The sequence below is a fragment of the Chrysochloris asiatica genome, unplaced genomic scaffold (genome assembly GCF_000296735.1).
Source record: "Chrysochloris asiatica unplaced genomic scaffold, ChrAsi1.0 scaffold00101, whole genome shotgun sequence".
Classification (NCBI taxonomy): Eukaryota; Metazoa; Chordata; class Mammalia; order Afrosoricida; family Chrysochloridae; genus Chrysochloris; species Chrysochloris asiatica.
The window spans coordinates 4,393,366-4,415,560 of NW_006408619.1; the positions used below are offsets into that span (position 1 = coordinate 4,393,366).

General features: G+C 41.8%; 1 protein-coding gene across 1 annotated transcript in view; it reads left to right on the top strand.

The window, feature by feature from the left end:
* Nucleotides 1-22,195, top strand: part of LOC102818791 (cytosolic carboxypeptidase 4-like) — a 1,058,651-nt gene that overhangs the window by 182,343 nt on the left and 854,113 nt on the right. Inside the window, 3 exon segments of the mRNA XM_006867161.1 lie at nucleotides 5,708-5,916; nucleotides 12,892-13,057; nucleotides 13,993-14,060. Coding sequence (XP_006867223.1) covers nucleotides 5,708-5,916; nucleotides 12,892-13,057; nucleotides 13,993-14,060 — 443 coding nt within the window.

Here is a 22,195-nt window from a genome sequence, read left to right on the forward strand (position 1 = left end):
GGGGCTATAAAGGCAAGAAGTGACTGGCTTACAAGCTTTCAAGAGGGAGCCTAGTTCCAGATGGGGCAGGGGCAGGTAGAACCTCTACTGAATGATTTCCAATCTGTGGCACCAGGCTGGCGAAAGGAAATGGGGATAAGACTCTTATGGTACAACAGTGAATAATTGACATCAGGACTGACTGTGAGGGTCTGAAATGTAGAGGTAGATTTTTTTTTTTTGACAAACAGAGGGGAGTGATTGATTTTGCAGCTCAGGAGTGGAGGTCGCTGGGTCCATCAAGTGAGAAGAGCAGAGAGCCTGACCCTACCCAGAGAGGTGGTGAAGCCAGGCATGGAGACAGAGACGATGGCGTGGACAGATGGAGAGGCTGGGGACACGGGACTCATGGAGGGAGAGGGGCTGTTTGCTGATAGCCAGGGGGAGCGGGCCTGTGGGATGTATCCTTTGGTTGTTTGAAGGTGCTTGAGGAGATTGTAATCATTGTAATGAAAAAAAAAACATGATAGGATGAATGTGAAGCTGAAGTGGAACAGAGGTAAATAATGATGTATGCACAACCTTGGAACAAAAGGGCTCTGAGATACAGGGATTGAGACATGGTCGGAATGGGGAGAAGGGGGGTAATAATATTAAGATGCTTGGCTGTCTTTTGAATCTTGGTTTCCCCGGCATACCATTATAAAATAGACACTTGAGGGGGAGAGAAAGGAATATCCAGAAATATCACCGTAGAAAGCTTGTAAGACCATCTTCTGCCTATAGCTGATTAGAATACCTAAAATGGAGCTACAACGTGTCCAGTGAAGGAGGCTTCCTGTGGAGCTTCTTCATTACATAAGACCATAGGTGGAATCCTGAACCCCATCCAGAATTTTCTCAGGTGGGAAATTTCCACCTGAAAGGACAAGCAGACCAGCCTAGAGCAGCTAGAAGAACAAAAGATACTTCTTGAAAGAAAGACCTACAGGAAACATACAAAACAATAGAGGCAGACTGACTGATTACTACAAGAGCAAGCAAGTTGCTCACCCAGGAGACATCAAGGCAAGTAGTTGAGTCCCCTCAGTGCAAGCCTCCTTCTAAGACTAAGACTCAATGGGAATACATGCTCTGATTGGTGACCATGTTGGTCACTGATAAGGGGAAGTAAAGGAAAAACAGCAATGAAGCAGCAAACTAAGCCCTACAATGTTCAATAGACTCCTGTGAACTCGGATGGAGACCTGGTTGGCCAGCAGTGTGGCAAGACCTGGGGACTCTTGGGCCCAGAGTCAGTGACATAGCCACAGAAGATGAGTGGAGAATGAAGCATCCAGCTGATAAGAAAAGAGGGCATACATAGAAGAATACCCACACTTGCAGATAATACTCACTTGACCTGCTTCAATGACTGGATGATCAGAGCTCAACTAGAAGACAATGGAAAAGGAAGAAAAGAGTAATCTGATACAATTTGATGAAATTGACCTACACCTGTGGATGCAGTAGCTCAAAAGAAGGAACAAATCTTTACAGCAAGGATCATTCCCATCCCCTCCATACACAGATTAGACAGGGAAGGGCAACTTGGACATTGGCTACCCAAAATGGGGGGGTTGGGGGCTACAAAGGCAAGAAGTGACTGGTTTACAAGCTTTCAAGAGGGAACCTAGATCCAGAGGGCTCAAAGGAAGTTAGAATCTCCACTGAGTAGCATCCAGTCTGTCTTAAGGCGGGGTTGATGAAAGGAGATGTGGATAGGTCTCTTGTGTTACAATGCTGACTAATTGTTATCAGGACTGACTGTGAGGGTTGGAAAGGTAAAGGTAGATGTTTTATAGCAAAAGGAGGGGCGTTATTAACTTTGCAGTCTAGGAGCAGAGGTCCCTGGGACCACCAAGGGAGGAGAATGTAGAGTGTGCCCCTGCCCGAAGAAGCAGTGATACCAGAGATGGAGGCGGAGGTGATGACATGGAGAGATGGAGCGGCTGGGGACTTTGGACCCAGAGAGGGAGAGGGGTTGTGTGCTGACGATCGGGGGTCAGGCTTGCAGGGTATACCCTGTGGTTGGCTGATGATGCATGGAAGGGATTGTAACCATGGCAAATGAAACAATATGCGATAGGATGAATGTAAAACTAATGTTCTCCCATGTAAACTATCACAGAATTCACAATAAAACATTAAAAAATAAATAAATAAAAGAGTTGGGTTGCTAACCCCAAGGTCAGCAGTTCAAGATTATCAGCCATTCTGTGGGAGAAAGATGAGGTTTTCTGCTCTCATAAAGATTTACAGCCTCAGAAACCCCATAAGGGTTGCTACGAGTTGTAACTGACTCCGCGACACACAATCACCACCACCACCATTGTTATTGAGGACTTGACAGCACTTAACAACAAAAACATTACTATTGTTTACTTTATAGGTTTATTTCTTGACTGGTGTTCAGTTGTGATATTGTAGGATTAGCATTGGACTGGTAACCACAAGATTGCTGGTTCAAACCCACAGCTGCACCTAAAAACCCTATACATAGTTACGCTATGAGTCGTAACTAACTTGACGGAACTTAATTACAACGTTGTTTGGCTAAAAGTTGAGTCACGGGAGTGAGTTCAGTTTCAGGTCTGAGAGGTGGATAAGGGGTATCTAAGATCAGGGGTCCACTGGTCTTTATCAGACCAGGAATCCTGGTATATATATATATTTTTTTTACTTCATGATTTTGAGTTCTGTCCCATGTTTTTCTCCCACTCCACCCAGGACCTTCTGTTTGTGGTCCCTTTCACAGCAGTCAATAGTGGGCATCATCTAGTTCTTGTGGTCTCAACATCAGGGATACTGGGGGCTCACATGGTTCATTAGTCCTCTGAAATAGTTATTTCCTGTGTCTTTGATTTTCTTCACTCTTCACTGCTCAGGAAGAGGAAAGACCAATAGTTGAATCTTAGACATCTACCTACAAATTTTTAAGACCTCAGTTACTACTCACCAAAACAGTATGTAGAACATTGTCTTGGTGGATTATGTTATACCATGAACAACTATGAATTTGTAAAGCACCTCACAACATGGATGAATCTGAAGACCAGTAAAGCTGAATGAAATCAATCACGAAAGGACAACATCCATTGAAGGTGACCACTATTGTAAAAAATAAAGAAAAGGTTTACACAAAGAAAGAAACATTTTTGAAGATTTGGGCGAAGGCAGAGGAAAAGAAGGCAAGTCTCTAAATGAAAGGGGTTGTTGTTTTTATTGTTAAGTGCCATTGAGTCGGTTCCGACCCATAGCAACCCTGTAGAAGGTTTCTGAGGAGCAGCTGGTGAGCATGAACTGCTGACCTTGCAGTTCAAACAGCTTTGCAGTCTTACGCATTAACCACAGCGCCACACCATGAGTCCTTAAGCACATATTAACTTGGGTGAAGGGAAAGATGCTACAAGAAGGAGGTCAGCACATAATGATCAAGGCACATGCAAATGCTGGGGAAGCACAAGACTTAAAGACAACAAAGATAATAAGAGTACATGGCCAATCTGCAATAATACTCTGTGAGTGGAGACCTAGACACTTAAGCTTAACAGGGGAGGGAATGTGAATAGGGCTGCACCTATGCACCTATGAGTTTGCCTGTGTGTAGTTTTGACAAAAGTTATTTCTACATATGCATTTTTTTATGCTGGAAATATATTCATAAATGTAGTGGAGTAATCTGGGGGCAAAATTATGAAAACTTCTTAGCCATAGCCAAACATGTTGAAGAAATGAGTTACTGGGTATTTAGATTTAGGCCCGTAATTTTGGGGAACATTAACGACGATTGACATAACATAATTCAATGACTAATTTTTCAGAAATTAGATTTTTTCTTTCTAGGTATCTTTGGGTAGATGTGTACCTTCCAATTTTTAGTTAGCGATCAAGTGCATCAATCATGTGTTACCTCAGGGACTCCCAAAGAGAGGTAGGGGGTCCTAAAAGCCCTCGGTTACAGCTTCTCACCAGATGTGAGGCATCCGCATGTGGCATCCCTATGGAGACTCGCCTCCTTAACCTGAATGTTCTCAGTGCTTGGGGGTTCATTATGATGTAGAGTCCATTATGGTGTTGAATAGCTTTGATTACAAGGAGAGGACTTCCTTTCTTGGACTATGAGGACTTTCCTTTCTGAATTCTTCTTATCCATGAACAATCCTCCATTCCCTTTAGAGAAAACATCCTAAGCAACATGTCTTCTACACATGCCAGCCTTTGGCACAGTAAGTGTCTCTCAGCATCCTCTCCTCCCAACCTAAACCTTAGAGTTTGTCAATTCAAATGACACTATTCTAGGTGCAGGTGGTTCAGGAAAGAAACATGGAAACTTGTTGAGGGGAATGAAGAGAGAAATCGTGGGAGAATATGGTGGGGTTAGGACCAGGGAATATGTTTTTCATTAACTCTTCATTTCAATTTTGGGTTTGTTAACAAGTCAAAGGTGTCAGTCACAGAGCACAGGACACTAGATGTCACTGATGAAACGGTATGAAAGGTTTGGACACAGAAAAATCAGTACTCTCACAATGCACAGAGACCCCTGAAATATTGAGGATATCCTAGTGAGGGAGGGGCCAGAGTGTGTGACTTCATTTTTTATTTTTGTTTAAACTATTTTAAAATAACTTCACAAATGTTGTTGCTGTTGTTGTTGTTTTTATGTGCCGTGGAGTCGGTTCTGACTCATAGCGACCCTGCATAGGGTTTCCGAGACTGTAAAGCTTTACGAGAGCAGAAAGCCTCGTCGTTCTCCCACAGAACAGCTGGTAGTTTCGAACTGCTGACAGTGAGATTAGCAGCCCAACTCGTAACCACTACGTTAGGAACAGTCAAGTCTGCTCCAGCTCAAAATAACCCTATGCACCCTGTGCACAACAGAAAGAGATACTGCCTGGTCTTGAGCCATCCTCATCATTGTTCACATACAGCATTGTGATAAGAAAAGTTGCAAAAGAGATACCAAGAATCCTTGTACACCCAATCCAGAGTCCTCAAATATTGACATTTAAAAAATCATTTCCCTCCCCGACCACTCACAATTTTTTATTTTTCTGAACCATTTAAAAATAAGTTACATTTACATACTTCAGTGAAATTTCCTAGAAACAAGGTTACTCTTTTATATAATTACAGGTTAATTATTAAAACCATAAAATTAATACTAATATACTATTAAAAAAACCCCTACAAGTTATATTTAAATTTCACCAATAATTTCACTGATGGCTTTTGTAGTAATGTAGAAAATAATTTTTCTGGTCCATAATCAGATACAAAATTATTTATAGCTATCAGGTCTTTTTAGTCTTTAGTTTCAGTTATTAGGATTTTATTTGTTTGTTTGTTTCATGACCTGCCATTTTTTAATACAGATCTGATATGTTTGGGCTTGCTTATTTTCATCATAAAGAAATTGGGGTTATTTGTTTGGGCAGGAGTCCTTTAGAAGTGATGCTGTTTCCTCTTTGTACATTGTATCAGGAAACATAGGCTGATGGTTGGTCCTGTTCCTGGTGCATTAACTTTGATCACTTGGTTAAGGTAATATCAGTCAGGTGTTTCAAGAGGATGCTATTATTTTTTTCTTTAGAATTAATAAGAAACTTGTGGCAGATCCTTTGCAGTGCTTTCAGGCAGCGGTGGCCCTAGAGAGTCTGTGATTAACATTGCCTTTTCCTTTCAGAGTCCAACAGCCGCAGGGCAGTGAACCGAGGCTATGTCGCCAGCTTGCTCAGGCTGCACCAGGACTGGCACAACCATGACACAGTCAACAATCATGTGCACATCCGCCAGGCGCTGCTGCTCTGCCTCAAGCACATCACCACCCTCCAGTCTGGCAGGGAGGCCTTCCTGGCCGCCCAGGGCATGGAGAGTGTCTTCAGCACCACACAGGTAATCACTACTGGGACAAACTCAAAACTGCTGTAGGCAGATGATGTGGATTTAAATCCTCATTCAAAGATTCATTCATTTATTCGATATACATTTATTGAGTATGCACTACCATAGTTGCAGTATATAATATAATGCAGGCTTAAGAATATTGACTCTAAAGCTAGAGAATCTGGATTTATATCCAAAGCCTACCATCTACAGCTGTGAAATTGTGGACATGACACCCAACTGCTCTGAGTCTCAAGTTTCTTCCTCTAAAGTCATAAAAATCTAGGTTGGCATGTGTACTAGGTAAGTTCATGTACAAATGGGCTTAGAATAGTGCTTAAGGAGCTCTGGTAGTGTAGTAGTTACGAGTTGGGCTGCTTACCTTAAGGTCAGCAGGTTGAAACTACCAGCTGTTCCATGGGAGAAAGATGAGCCTTTCTTCTCCCTTAAAGATTTATAGCTTCAGAAACCCTATACAGGATTGCTATGAGTCAACTGACTCCACGGCACACCACCACCACCACCACCACCAGGATACTGCTTGCCATAACTGAAATGCATTAAGGGTGTGGGCAGCTACTGGGATAATTAGAATTGGGTATCCAGTGATAGGACCCCTGATAGTGTAGTGGGTTATGAGCTGGACTGTTAACCGCAAGGTCAGCTGTTCGACTCTACCAGTCACTCCATGTGAAGAAGATGAGATGTCCTACTCCCGTCGGATTTATAGCCTTGGGAACCTGATACAGGGTCTCTATGAGCCCTGACTGGGTGACACACCACTATCTCCACCACCATCTAGTGGTGAATACAACAGACAAGACTCATAAAGTTATGGAGCAAACGTTTTAGCAAGAGAGTCAGACAATCTATCAGCAAATAATTCAGCGGAGAAGAGGATTTCAGATTGCTCTATGAAATCAATAAAGTAAGAACACAGGTTTACGATGACTGGGGGATTGTGGCAGAAGAAAGTGATAGATTAAAGAAGTCAAATCTTCTCTGAGCAAACGACGCTGGAGCTGAGATCTGAATGGTTGAAGGAAGCTGCTCTTTACAGGCTAAAGGGGAAAAGCAGCTCAGGTAAAAGGAAAAGCCAGCTGTTTTCCACAATGGAATCTGTGGTCTAGGATTTCTTGGATTGTAACCCTAATAACAATTTCCTTATTTTCATTAGATTAGAGATAATTAAGACCCAATATTGTAAGGCTAGGACTCCTGGTATGGTGCTGTGGGTTAATGCACTGGTCTGCAAAGTCGTTTTGAACTGCAAGGTCTGCGGCGCAAGCTCACCAGCAGCTCCTCGGGAAACCTATACAGGATTGCTATGGGTCAGAACCAACTCGACGGCACTTAACAACAATAGTGTGGTGAGGCTACAAACATTTTCTCTACTGATTTGTGAACTGCTCCCAAACATCTGTACCCTGCTCAACCATCCCGTCCTGGGAAGAATGCAATCTATTCCTTTATGACATCTACTACAATCCCTTCATCAGGCTGCTTGCTTCTCTCTGGACACTCTCCAATGTTTCCTTCACCTGAGTGCACCTGAGGTAATGAAACAGCTAACAGGAATGTAGCTTTCTTACCACAATGTCCGTAGACTGTACCTATTAAAAAAACATCCTTCTAAACAATAACATACTACTATTCTGCAAACTAATATCTACTTTTCTGTCTGCTATAACCTCTGGTTTCTCTTCATCATTATAGCTTTCAGAGCGCCTCGGTCATGAAATAGCTGCATTTTACATTCTCCTTTTCTGGTGGAAGCCAGGCTTTCACTTTTCCCATTTTCTGTCACACTTGGTGGTCATACAGGGTTTTAATTGCTCCTAGTCCTTGTCCTTGCCCTGAGGACCTCTGGTAGCACAGTGGTTACAAATTGGGCTGTGAACCGCAAGGTCACCAATTCGAAACTACCAGCTGCTCCACGGGAGAAAGATGAGGCGGTCTGCTCCCGTAAAGATTTACAGCCTCGGAAACCCTGTACAGGGTCGCTATGAGTCAGAACCGACTCCACAGCAAATAACAACAGAGCTTGTCCTGGTTCAGTGCTGTGTGTTAATGCACTGGACTGCAAAGTCGGTTTGAACTGCAAGGTTGGCTGTTCAAGCTCACCAGTCACTCCTTGGAAACCCTACACAGTGTCACTATGGGTCGGAACTGACTCAACAGCATTTAACAAGTCCTTGAAAAGGAGTCCTGGTGTGGTGCTGTAGGATGATGGACTGGACCGCAAGGTCTGCAGTTCAAACACACCAGCCACTTCTCAGAAACCCTAGAAATGGTCATCATAATATGATTCATGATTCATGGCACTTAAATAAAGAGTCCTTGTAAAGCACACTTCTGCATTGCTGATGTCCAAATTCCCCAACTCCAATCCGTGCCCTAGACCCCTTTCTCTGCCTTCTGCATTAAGGATGGCAATGGGAGAAGATGTTGATCCAAGAGGTGTATGTTTATGATAGGACGTTGGACACATTATTATGACCGTATGTATAACAGAAGGGACTTTTGTTGGATGCTGCACAATCCTTTGGTTAGTAGGTTTGAACCCATTGCTGCATCCACTTTGCCAATCCATCTCATTTTGCTGATCTTCTGATCAAACACGGCATCCTTCCCCAACTGCTGATGGCTCCTGATGGCATGCCCATAGTAAGTGAGATGGAGACTTGCCATGCTTGCCTCTAAGGAGAAATCTGGCTATATATCCTGCAAGACTGATTTGTTCATTCTTCTGGCCTCCCATGGAATATTCATCCTCAAAAAGCAAAGCTGATAGGAAGATAGTAGAGAAAATACCAAGTGAAATGTGGGCCTGTGAAAGGCTGGGAACTTGTGTGCAGAGTCTTTGAAAGAGTTCCTCAGCAGGTCAATGAAGAGTCCAATTGAACACATTTACAATGCTTCATCTTGCAAGTGCTGTTGGGAATGAAAGCAGGCTATGAGAGTGTACCTTGTGGTTCATGCTCTGAACTCTATAGGTATCATAAGAAACAGTAACCCAATGGGTTCTGTGCGACTGTACTGTGTAAACAGGAGATGGCACGCTAAGGCTCCGACCTGAAGACTGTGTATGATGTAAGAATCACAGCCCCCCTCTTCAGCTTTTCCTTTTGCTTTGAGCCTTTTAAGTAATATGCTCCTGGATTCCTCCAGAGGAGGATCTAACGTTTGCCTGTAAGGCATGACACTGGACATTCCCTGTTTTTGGAAAATTTCCCTTTCAGTTAAAAGATTCGCCATCCTGGTTCAGAAACCATCACTCTTCCCTGGCAGAAGTGTTTGATGTTATTCAGTACAATCGAGTAGAGTCAATTCTGACCCATAGCAACCCAGTATAGGGTTTCCAAGGAGCAGCTGGTGAGCTTGAACCACCAACTTTGCAGTTCACACGACTTTGCAGTCTGACGCATTAGCCCACAGCGCCACTCCAGACCTGGGCTGAGTGCTATGAACAAAGGCACCCTTGTAGCTGGGCTGGACTTTTAGATGCTCATTCTCCCCTCCTTCCCTCCTGCCGATACCAGAAAACACACACTAATCACCAGATGACCAACTTGGGAACCTTAGTTGTGAAGTTGTTTCAGTGGCTATTTAGTGTGGCACTGTAGGATAAATACAGGACTGCAAAGTCATTTTGTGCTACAAGGTTGGTGGTTCAAGCTCACCAGCTGCACATCAGAAACCCTATATAGGGTTGCTATGAGTTGGAACCAACTCGATGACACTTAATAGCAATTTGATAATGATGATGATAATGAAGATGATGTTGTAATGATGGCAATTATGGGAATAGTCATTACATTGCATTGAGTGCTTGCTATGTATCAGGTCTAGATTAACATTTTACAGATTATAGGCATTTCCTGTGGCTACTGAACAAAGGACCACAAATTAGGTGTCTTGAAATGCCTTAAATATGTTGTTGTCTCATAACTCTGGCGCTCAGGAGTCTGGAATCAAGGTATCAGCAAGCCCGTACTCTCTGAAGGCTCTTGGGAAAACCCTTCTTGGCCTCCTCCAGTTTCCGGTAGCCTCAGGTGCTCTTTGGTTTGTGGCAGCGTGACTCCGATCTGTGCCTCTGTCTTCATTTCACGTAGTATCTTTCCTCTGTGACGGTCTCACTGTGTTGCTTCAGCATCACTTGGGAACTTGAAAGACCAGATCAAACCAATGACATGAAAACCGTCAGAGACAAAGAAAAGAAAATGCCAAGGCCATAATGTAGGTAGTAGAGTCCTGGGTACGATAATGGATTAACACATTCAACTGGCAGCTGAAAGGTCGAAGGCTGCAGTCTACTCCGAGGCATTTGGGAAGAAAGGCCTAGAAATCGAATTCTGAAAAATGTTCCATTGAAAACCCTAAGCAGCACAGTTCTACTCCAACACACGTAGGGGTAAGGTGAGAGATGGGAGGAGCTTGAGAAAGTATGGAAGATGCAGAAGAGAAAGAGGGGTGAAGGAATGAGCTGAACCCAAGGCGTGGGTGCAAACTAAGCATAGGGTCCTTAAGGCATCTGGATTTTATTTCCATCAGATTTTAAGTAGGGGGAATGTATGAGTTGGAGACCTAAAGGATAGATCACGTAGAAATTTTAGGCCATGAAAAGGGATTTCTTTTTCGATCTAGTTTGAGGCAATGGAGTGACATGATATGGTTTATGTCCTTAGAGAACCCTTCTTACTGCCATATAGATAGGAAATTATTCAAAGGAACTGGACTGCAAACAACAAGATTGGTGGTTCAAACCACCAGCTGTTCCTGCAGAAAAGACTCGATGGCACTTAACCAATGTAAGGAGGGAAGCGTTAAGTGTACAAGGGGAGGAACTAACACACTGCTTGCTTGAGTTCAGGTGATACTGAAGTCTTTGGATCATTCAAAACAGAACTGGAACTTAAATCCAAGACTTTGGACTCTTAGTCTAACTCCTGTTCCATTAGAATGCACCAATTTGTTATTGGGAGGTTCACTAGTAGAACTCTTCTCTGGGGAGTAATGTCCTCTCAGGATCTGTTTTCAGACACTTATTAAATTTTAGGAATCTAATGATGTCTAAGGAGCTCTGGTAGCGTAGTGGTTATGAATCGGGCTGCTAACCTCAAGGTTGGCAGTTTGAAACTGTTAGCCATTCCATGGGAGAAAAATGAGGCTTTCTGCTCCCATAAAGATTTACAGTCTCAGAAACCCTGTACAGGGTCACTATGAGTCGGAACCGACTCCACGGTACTTAACAACAACAACAAAAACAAAGATGTCTAGGGAAATCCCACCGGTACACATTTACTTTGCTCCCATTAGTTCATTTAGCTCATATTGCAACTTGATGAGGTTCTGTTATTATCTCCAGTTTACAGATGAAGAAACGGAGACATAGAGTTATGGTAACATACCAAGGTTTTGTATTTAGTAGCCTTTGGTAAGATTTGAATTCAGGCGGTGGAATTCCAGGGTCTGCACTATTCACCATGTCTCTGTATTGCCTATGTGTCATGGAATTTATGTGCTTACTATTTTCATTTTTAAAAAGTTAAATGTGGCTGATTATAAAAGTTAATGTGTAAGCACTCCCGTATTGCATCATCCCTTCCAAGTTGAAGTGTATTACTGAAATTGATGTGAAAATACAAATCAGCCTAAAATTTTTACCTAAAAATCTTTCAAATTCTGAGATACCCATCCAGAAGTGATCTAGTCCTGGGAATCTTGCCATTTTATGAGGCAGAGCGGTACTCAGCACTTACAGGAGTGTGAGAGTGACCACCTCCTTACATTTTGCACCCTGGACGCCTCCCTTGCCTCACCCTAGTCCAGCTCTGCTCTGTTTCTCCCAAGGTAGAATCTCAGAACATTATCTCTGAGCCGCCATCACACCTTCCTGTGTCTTCATTTATACTCAGTGCAAAAAGTGGCAGCCAGCATCCCTCTCACAGCCATCTACTCAGTAGTTGGATAATCCATTCATTGCAATGGCTACACAGCACTTAGACATAGTAGTCACAGTCTGAGGGTTTATTAGGGAAATTTTATTGTTGTTGTTAAGTGCCATTGAGTCATTCTGACCCATTGTTACCCTGTACAGGGTTTCCAAGGAGTGGTTGGTGAACTTGAACCACGTGGACAAAGAACAAGAGGGCTCAACACTAGACTTTGAAGAGAGGCTTATTATTTAATTGTTGTTGTTGTTGTTATGTTGATACCGACTCGTAATGACCCTATGCACAGCAGAACGAACACTGCCCGATCCTGGGCCAACCTCACTATTGTTGCCACGCTTGAGCCCATTGATGCTGCCACTTTGCACTTTGCAATCCATCTCACTGGGGGTCTTCCTCTTTTTCTCTGACCCTTACCAGATATGATGTCCTTCTTAGAATTCACTTAGTCTATTTTCCTCATTTCATATTTTGCCTTTTTCATCTTTTCACCTTTATATTGGTCTCTTAAGATTGCAGCTGAAAGAGAAAAACAAGACTTCTATCAACTCAGTAACTCATTCCCTAATTCAGGAAATAATTCACAGTGACATATGGCTCACTGAAGGGAGATGCTCACCTCCTTGTCTTTGACAATGTCGTCTCTTAAAAACCTAAACATTTCTTTTCAGACGAAATCCATCCTACTCTAATGTGAGCTGTGGAAGGGAAACATAAACCCTGGTTCTAGATTAGACCAGCTCAGTGGTGATTAAGGGTCTTGACTACCCTGGGGGGTGGTGGTTATGTGCTGTGGAGTCGGTTCCAACTTGTAGTGACCCTGGATTCAGTTTCCAAGGCTGCAAATCTTTACAGGAACAGAAAGCCTCATTTTTCTCTTGCAGAACAGCTGGTAGGTTCAAACTGCTGATGTTGATATTAGCAGCCCAACTTGTCACCACTATGCTACCAGAGGTCCTTCTGTGTGTGACTAGTTACCTGAAATACTGTTACAGCAAAGATCTCCAAGTCTGCTCTTCCCTTTCCCCAGAACTGCCTGGATGACAAGAGAACGGAGCCCATCATCTCCCTGGGGCTTCAGATCCTGAGGCAGTGCTATCCCAGAAGCTCCCTTCCCTTGCCCACAGCCAGCAGTGCCTGTGTCTTTCCTGCCCCTGAGGGATCCACATCCGAGCTCCCACACGTTCTAACTGAAGGTAAAGTAAGTAGATAATTCTAAGCTTTAATGTGAATGTTTGCATTTGGTAATATTTCAGGAAAGCGGGATGAAAATACAGTCAGTTGTTTTAGAAGTCAGCTAGGATTGTCCAATAGACTAATTAAAGTATGTATGAAAAAGAGCTTCTTTTAAATACCAAGCCCATTTACTTTGTCCTTAATTACTAACTGTTGCCACTTTGCTGGTAGCTATTGAATGCCTGTATAGTTGTCTCAGGTAATTAAAAAATCTATTCACAGTCCCGTGATCTGGTTTGTCCACTGTCTTGACTGGTTTTGAAATTAATTTGCCCTAAGGATGGAATTGAAATACAACTCCTGCTATTTACAACACTGTGCTATTTATATTGGAATCTTGGAAAGCATGTGTATTCAGTCTCCAAGAAGATCATGCTGTCAAAAACACCTAGTGCTTTTTGGCCTCATCCTCCATGTAGAGTGGGCAGATTTTCCAGAAGGCATTATTTTACCACAATTACACTAGATGTTTTCTTTTCACTTTAAAAAAAATAGTAAGTTTCTCATTACACAATTAGAATTAAGCAAGATGATATCTAAGTTTCTATACATTTTTTTAAATGTATGTAATCTCAAAATGGTGGCAGTGTTCATTTGATAAATGTTTGTAGATTGGATGGGATTAAAACATGGGTTTAATCCCACAGAGTGGGATTCAGTTGTGCCCTATGATTCTGCATTCAATGCGGAACAATAGTTTAGACTTCATGCAACAGTGCTTTCATGTATATGTGTGCATAGCATTTACATCTACCAATACCTGTAAAGCACATGGGAGTATTCTGCCCTTCATAAGGAGCTCTTTTTGGGGAGAGGAAGAACTAATAATCGTTGTGTGATTAGACACCAAATCCAAAGCCATATCTAATCCATTTCACCTCTTTTTCCCATCCAGAGGATTTTGAAGACGATGGTGATGAAGAGGGAGACAAAGACTCGGATTCTGAAGATGTGAAAGACGAAGTAGGTTCACCAGTCTTTGCTTCAAAAGAAGTCCATTTTCATGTCTTGCAAAGAAAATGATCACTTCTTATGTTTGTCTAAGCCCAGTGAAAAGCTTAAAAGTCCACCTCAAAGCTGCTGGTTCCAGTACTTGACTGACACTCCTGTTGTTGAGGTGATGTCAAGTCGGCTCCAACTCATGGCAACCCTATCACAACAGAACCACACACTGCTACGTCCAATACCATCCTCACAGTCATTCCCGTGTCGGAGTCATTGTTACTGCTACTGTGTTACTACAGCTTCTTGAGGGTCTTCCGGTTTGGGGCTGACCCTTTACTTTATGAAACATGATGCTCTTCTCCAGAAACTGGACCTTTCTGGCAATATGTCCTAAATATAAGAAATGAAACCTCACCATCCTCACTTCAAAGGAACTGTCTAGATGTACTTTTTGCAAGACAGATTTTGTTTTCAATCCCAATGAAACATTTCAAACTTAGAAACCTACCTAAGAGCTGCTGACTCCAATATCTGACAGATAGAGATGCTCAGTAAATGACAGCTACTCTTGTGTGTTTCCAAGATACCATTTTCATCCTATTAGGCCCAATACAATGTCTTACTATAAAGTCAGAGACCATTCAGTCTGAAGACATGAATACTCCATCCAAATGAAACTTAGGTAGACACATGAAGTTTAGGATTGGCATGTTTATTAAATGTGTATGACATTCAAAGAGATCATGAAAAAAAATTGCCAGAACTTTTTCTATTAGATCTGCCTAATTTTGTAAGTCACCCTCCTCATCTACTCATCCTTCCCTGAGTTGCTATGCTGTACAATTCCATTCATTGCAGAATCTGTGTGAATTGCAGTCTTTTGGGTTGAGTAATGAACAACCCGTACAACAGGAAAGAGGCACCATTTGGTCCTGATCTTATTAAAATCGTCTAGGTAGGCTATAGAAAAGGAGCTCTGGTAGCGTAGTGGTTACAAATTGGGCTGCGAACCACAAGGTCAGCAGTTTGAAACTACCAGCTGTTCCACGGGAGAAAGATGAGGCTTTCTGCTCCCATAAAGATTTACAGCCTCGGAAACCCTGTACAGGGTCGCTATGAGTTAGAACCTACTCCACAGCACATAACAACAACAAGGCTATAGAGGAGGGATTGAAAAACCTGTTTTGTAAGTTTTAGGCTTTATGAGCCACACAATCTCTGTTGCAACCACTCAACTGTGTTATTGATGTGGGAAAGTAGCCATGTTGTTGTTGTTAAGTGCTGTCAAGTTAGTTCCGACTCATAGCGACCCTGTATAGGGTTTCCAAGGAGGGGCAGATGAGCTTGATCAGCTGACCTTGTGGTTCAAACCAAGCTTGCAGTCTAGCGCATTAACCCACAGCACCAAACCAGGACTCCATGTGGGAAGTAGCCATAGACAAGAGATAACTGAATGGGTGCCGCTATATCACAACAAAACTTTACTTGAAAATATCGTTAATGGGATGTAGTTTCTGACCCCTGTATTAGAGCATAGTTTCTTAATTGTCAATTAGACTGGAGAGTTGTGTGTTGTGGAGGTCTGTTCTGTGCACTTTTTCCACAGATGTAGTCAGTTTGATTTCTGTGTATTCCATCTGGTGTGTAATCATCTCTTAAGCTGTCTAAATAAGGTATTTGAAATGAACAAATCATTGGTTTTATAGAATTCTATCATGTGATCACCAGCATCATTTCTGTCACCAAGGCCATATTTTCCAGTTACTGATCCTTCCTCTTTGTCCCCACCCTTTGCATTCCAATCACCAGTAATGATCAATACATCTTGATTGCATGTTTGATCAATTTCAGATTGAAGAAGTTGGTAGAATTCTATTTCATCCTCACTGACTTTAGTGGTTGGTGTGTAAATTTGAAAAAAATAGTGGTATTAACTGGTCTTCTCTGTAGGTGCATGGATATTGTCCTATCACAGACAGTATTGCAGCTCATGACAGATCTTGATATGTTCTTTTTGATGACGAATGCAACACCATTCCTTTCAATTTGTCATTCCTGGCATAGTAAACCATGTGGTTGTCAGATTCAAAATGGCCAATACCAGGCCATACCAATCCATTTCAGCTCACTATTGTCTAAGATATCAATGTTTACACATTCCATTTCCTTTTTGACAATTTCCAATTTTCCTAGATCCACACTTCATATATTCCATGTTCCAACTGCTAATGGATGTTTACAGCTGTTTCTCTTCATTTTGAGTTGTGCCCCATCAACAAATGAAGGTCCCGAGGGCTTTACTCCTTTCATGTCATCACGGTCAACTCTACTTTGAGGAGGAAGCTCTTCCCCAGTCGCATTTTGAGTGACTTCCAAACTGAGGGGCTCATTTTCCAGCACTATATCTGACAGTGTTTCTGTGCTATTCATAAGGTTTTCAGTGACTAAATATTCAGAAGTAGTTCATTATTCCTTCTTCCTAGTCTGTCTTCATCTGGAAGCTCACCTGAAACCTGTCCACCATGGGTGACCCTGCTGGTATTTAAAATACCAGTGGCATAGCCTCCAGAATCACAGCAACATGCAGTCACCACAGTACAACAAACTGACGGACGAATATGGAAATCAAGATTATCCCTTGGAATTCCAAAATACAGTGTCTATAACATGCTGAGTTATCTTCTCTGCTTTGAAGCTAACTGGCTCAGAAGATCCTCAAAAGTCACTGTTTTGATTGGATCTTTTCTGAGGGCACCCTAAGGAGACTAAGATGAGTGTTCTACTGAGGGAACATGTCTGCAGTCATCCATTGATTGCAGAGACATGTTTAAGCATGCTTTGTTTAGAATAAGCCCATGCATGTATAAACTGGACTCCTAGTAGTGATACTTTGTGATGTACCCTTATACTTAAAAAAAATAAAAATAAAAAAAATCAGCAATTGAAACCCTATTGAGTACAGTTCTACTTTGACACCATGATGTCACCATGAATCAGGGACCACTTGATAGCAACTGGTTTCTTATTTATTATTAAATATCAAGGACGAGTTCTGGTGTGATGCTGTAGGATAAGCACTGGCCTTTTAACCGCCAGCCACTCCTTGGAAATCCTATACAGGGTCACTATGTGATGGCACTAATTCAAGAGCACTTAACAACAATAACAAATCTGACAAGGAAGGAGTTGTGAGGGTGCAGTAGGTTAAGTACTGGGTTGCTAACCCATAGGTCAGCAGTTCGAATTCATCAGTCACTCCATGGGATAAAGAGAAAGCTTTCTCTTTCTGGAAACTTTAGGAACTCTACATGGGGTCACTATAAGTCAGAATTGACTCAATGACAGTGGTGGTATCTATCAAGGAGCCCTGATGGCAAAATAGTTTAGAATACAGCTTAACTGGAAGGTTGCTTGTTCAAATCCACCAACTGCTCCATTGGGAGAAAGAGGTGATGATCTGTTTCTGTAAAGGTTGTTGTTAAATGTCATCAAGTGGGTTCTGACTCAGAGCAACCCTGTATAGGGTTTCTGAGGAGCAGCTGGTGGGTTTGAACAGCTGAGCTTGCTGTTCAAATGACCTTGCGGTCCAGTGTTTTATCCTACAGCTCCACACCAGGACTCCCCTGTTAAAGTTCCAATCTTGGAAACCCTAAGGGACAGTTCTGTTTCCTGTAGGACCGCTCTGAGTTGGGACCTACTCAAAGCTAATAGCTTTGGCTTTGGAATCTATTTGTTTATCTGTCTACCTGTCTGTCTATAGTTCTCTCTACCTGCTTGCCTGCCTGCCTACCTATCTAGAGAAAGCGGCTCTTTGACTTCACTATCATTATAATTACTCATCTTGCCAATGGTAGCAGCAGGCATGCAGAACTATCTCTTTGCCACATCTCTAAGTTTAGACTGCTATTGACACTCTAGTGTTCCCAGGGTTTTGTTGATAAATAGAGTCATTTCTGAAGTCATCAGTAGCAAATGTGTTCTTTCGAGTGTAGGGCCAGCCTATAGAATGCGTGCTGAATTATTTGAATAATACTGTGTTGCTGCAGTCATTCATCAGTGCCACTTTCCCCTCCCCTCTTGCTTGCTCTTTGATAACTGAACATCGGATGTTAAGTGTCAGTTGCCTCTTGTATCTGATGAGGAAGGACAAGACGTTCATAGTGCCTGACTTCACACAACACTGGGACAAGAACTTTCAGCTAAGATTCCTAGTCCCCACTCTGCAAATGATGGCGGGGTGGAGTGGAATGGAACTTAAACAAATAAACTAAGCTTAGGACACATTTAGGAGGGCTTGACATTTATTCATCAGAATCCTCCAACCCAAGGAAAATATGAGAAGTCAGTTTGTGAGTTGAGTTGTAGAGAAACAGAGGGATTTTAGAATTAAGGTTTGATTCCAGAGGATGTCAGAGAAAGGAAACAGACACTCTAAACAACTGCTTTTACCTTGGTGAACCCAGTAGCCTTTGCTTCAAGAAATGTGGATGAGGATTCAGGTATGTTTTATTTCTGGTTGCAGAACTAACCCAGGACTTTTACCTTGACCCCGTTTGAAAACTTTAGCTAATAATTGGAATAAGCCTTTTAGGAAAAATGATTTAAAAGAGTTTTTATCTGTAAAGGACTTAGTGAATGGAAAGTTGGGTTTTCTGCTTTGATTGAAAACTGCTAAAGTCAACATAAGAAGAGAGAATTTCAATGAATATAGACTAGATTAATAAATACAGATTAAATTAATAAATACAAACATTAAAATTGGAGGAATTTTAAGAGCAGGAGATTAACACAGGGAATTTGAATTGTCCCTTCCTTTCTATCTTTTTAAAATTTGTATTTCTTTCCAGTACTTTTTAGGGTATACTCTATGTATAAACTGGGTGCTAAATTCCTAGGGTTGGTAATATGAAGCACATACAAATAAGACATAGTGTTTATTTTCAGAGTTCATACACTAATGACCTTGGGGATCGTTCCTGCCAGAGTCCAAATCACTGCCTTCAAAAGCAGGGAAAATATCCAAGGTGTTCAACCTAAAGAGCAAGCTTTCAATGAAACTTCATTTATCCAAATCATGCAGGAGATCTTAGTTTAGGGGTCCCATTCCTTGGCTAAGTAGGAGACTTAGCCACCTGTGGAATGTGTTAATCTGCAGTTCATGGGTTAGTCATCACCCTATCAGTACTATATAAGTTCAAATCTCTTCCAGTCAATTGGCCGGGTAGTTGTCTTCCAAAGTTCTTGGTATAGATGAGTGAGTGCCTCCAGTGTTGAATCACTTTGTTGAAAGATTTCAGTTTGTATTCCATCAACACCTGGCACCTTGTTCTTTACCAATGCTTTCAGTGCACTTTGGACGTCTTCCTTCAGGATCATTGGCTCTTGATCATACGCTACCTCTTGAAATGGTCGAATATCGTGACTCTGTGTATTCCTTCCATCTTCTTTTGATGTTTCTGCATCATTCAAAAATTTGCCCTTAGAATCTTTCAATAATGCAAGTGAGGTTTGCATTTTTCCTTCAGTTCTTCAGCTTGAGAAATGCTGAGGATGTTCTTCCCTTTTGATTTTCTAACTCCAGCTCTCTGCATATTTTGCACATCTTTGCACAGCCTTTAGTATGGGTTGCATCTTAATCTAAAGAAAACAAAAATCTCCACCACTGGATCAATCAACAACATCCATATAAATGGAGAAAAGATTGAAGTCTTCAAAGACTTAATTTTGCTTGGATCAACCATCAACACTTAAGGAAGCAGCAGTCAAGAAATCAAATGACATATTGCATTAGGTACATCCACTGTGCAAGACCTCTTTAAAGTGTTGAAGAGCAAAGATGCCAGTTTGAGGACTAAGGTTAGCCTGACCCAAGCCATGGTATTTTCATATGCATGTGAAAGTTGAACAGTGAATCAGGAAGACCATAGAATAACTGATGATTTGAGTTATGTTGGAGGTGTTGGAAGAGAACATTGAAAGTGCCATGGGGCTGCCAAAAGAACAAACAGAGTTGGAAGAAGTGTAGCCAGAGTACTCCTTGGAAGCCAGGATGGCCAGACTGCTTCTCTCATACTTTGGACATATTATTAAGAGGAACCAGTTCCTGGAGAAGGATATCATGTTTAGTAAAGTGGAGGGTTGGAGAAAAACAGGAAGACCCCCAATGGGATGGATTGGCACAGTGGCAGCAGCAATGGGCTCAGGTGTAGGAACAATTATGTGGTTGTCTCAGGACCAGACAGTGTTTCATTCTGTCATGATTAGGGTAGCTATGAGACAAGTACTGACTAGATGACACTTAACAACAATAACAACATATAAGTTCAAGTACTAACTTACTCACTTATGGTGGAGAGATGCTTCCCAATGTCCTTTCAGGTGGTATTTCCATTGGTACCACTCTGGATATATAGGTTAGGCTGCACCGAGAGGCTAGAGGCAAGCGGGAACTAACAGATGAGACAGGAAACAATGAAAAAAGTGAGATCTTGAATACTTAATGTGTTTGCGCTAGTGGGCTGTACCAGAAGATACCATTAAATTAACTTTATTGAATTTATTTTTCTTTTGATTTGAAGTTTGGTGGAAAATTGCAGAAGATGGATAGAATGTTGAATTTTACTTTTCCTCTGGATCAGGAATATAAACATTTATTTTCTGCCTTGATTAGATTTAGGGAAGCGTAATACAAGCCTTCAGGACTGCTAGGCTTTTCCTTAAATAAACACACTCTTAAAACATATGGTAGATATTTCTCCCTTCTTTTATTAGGGAAACTTGATCAAGCAGAGGCATGGGGAATGAGGAGACTGGCCTGGCTGATTTTTGGTGTAATTTCTCTGTAAGATTCTATAGCCCTTGGAAGACACAGAAGTGTTGGGAGGAGAGTCATCATCCTCATTAAACTATTATGAATTTACCATCTAGAAAAAAATGTCATGGGGCTTGGATTATTTTCTTCACTAGTATTTAGTGAAGAAAATACCAGTGGTGACTTGGTGAACTTTTTAATTTATAAAGGGATAAGTGTGTAAAAGTTGGATGCAAACTCATCTCCAGGGCCTGCAAGAATCAATATAATGTCGCTCTAACTTACCTCTCAAATGTCTCCTATAATCTGCCTTTTAAATTCCGTGCTCTGCTTGCCTTCTTCCTGTAGGCACACTTAAGCTGTTCCCTCTGCTAGTAATGACTTTCTTCCAGATCATTGCATAGCTGGCTCTTGTCATTTAGGTCTCAGTTAAAATGTTGCCTTCTAAGCAAGGCCTTCTCAGCTTGAACAATCTAAACAGCTTCCTATACCATGGTCTCAGTCACAATCACAGCACCCTACTCCATTATTCCCATGGCATTTACCACTTGGGGAAATGACCTTTATTTTCTTATTGCCTGTCTTCTCTCACTGGAAGACTAATCATAAGAGCATAGGGTTTGTCTGTACTCTTGTCTCTGAATTTCCAGTATGTAGAAAACTATCTGCTCATATTAATCAATGAAAAATCAATGTTGAGCTTGTTCTGCTTCGTGGCATCCTCAGGTAGATGAGAGTAGAACTGAGCTCCATAGAGTTTTCAGTGGTTGATTTTTTTCCCAGAAGATCACCTGACTTATCTTCTAGGACACCACTTGGTAGACAAACTTCCAACCTTTCAGTTATTGCTGTTGTTGTTAGGGGCTATCGAGTTGATACCAACTCATAGCAACCTTATGCACAGCAGAACGAAAACTGTCCGATCCTGGGCCAAAATCACTACTGTAGCCATGCTTGAGCCCATCGATGCTGCCACTTGGCCAATCTATCTCATTGGGGGTTTTCCTCTTTTTCTAAGACCCTCCACCTTACCAAACATGTTGTCTGTCTTCAGTGATTAGTCCCTCCTGACAATCTGTCTGAAGGATAAGAGATGAAGTTTGACCATCCTGGACTCTAAGAAGCACTCTGGCTGCACTTCTTCCAAAATGGATCTGTTGGTTCTTTTGGCAGCCCATGCAACTTTCAATATTCTCTTCAAACACCATAACACAAATACATCAATTCTTCTATGGTCTTCCTTATCTACTGTCCAGCTTTCACATGCATATGAGGTGATTGAAAATATCATGGTACACCTGAGTTCTCAAGCTGACATCTTTGCTCTTCAACATTTTAAAAA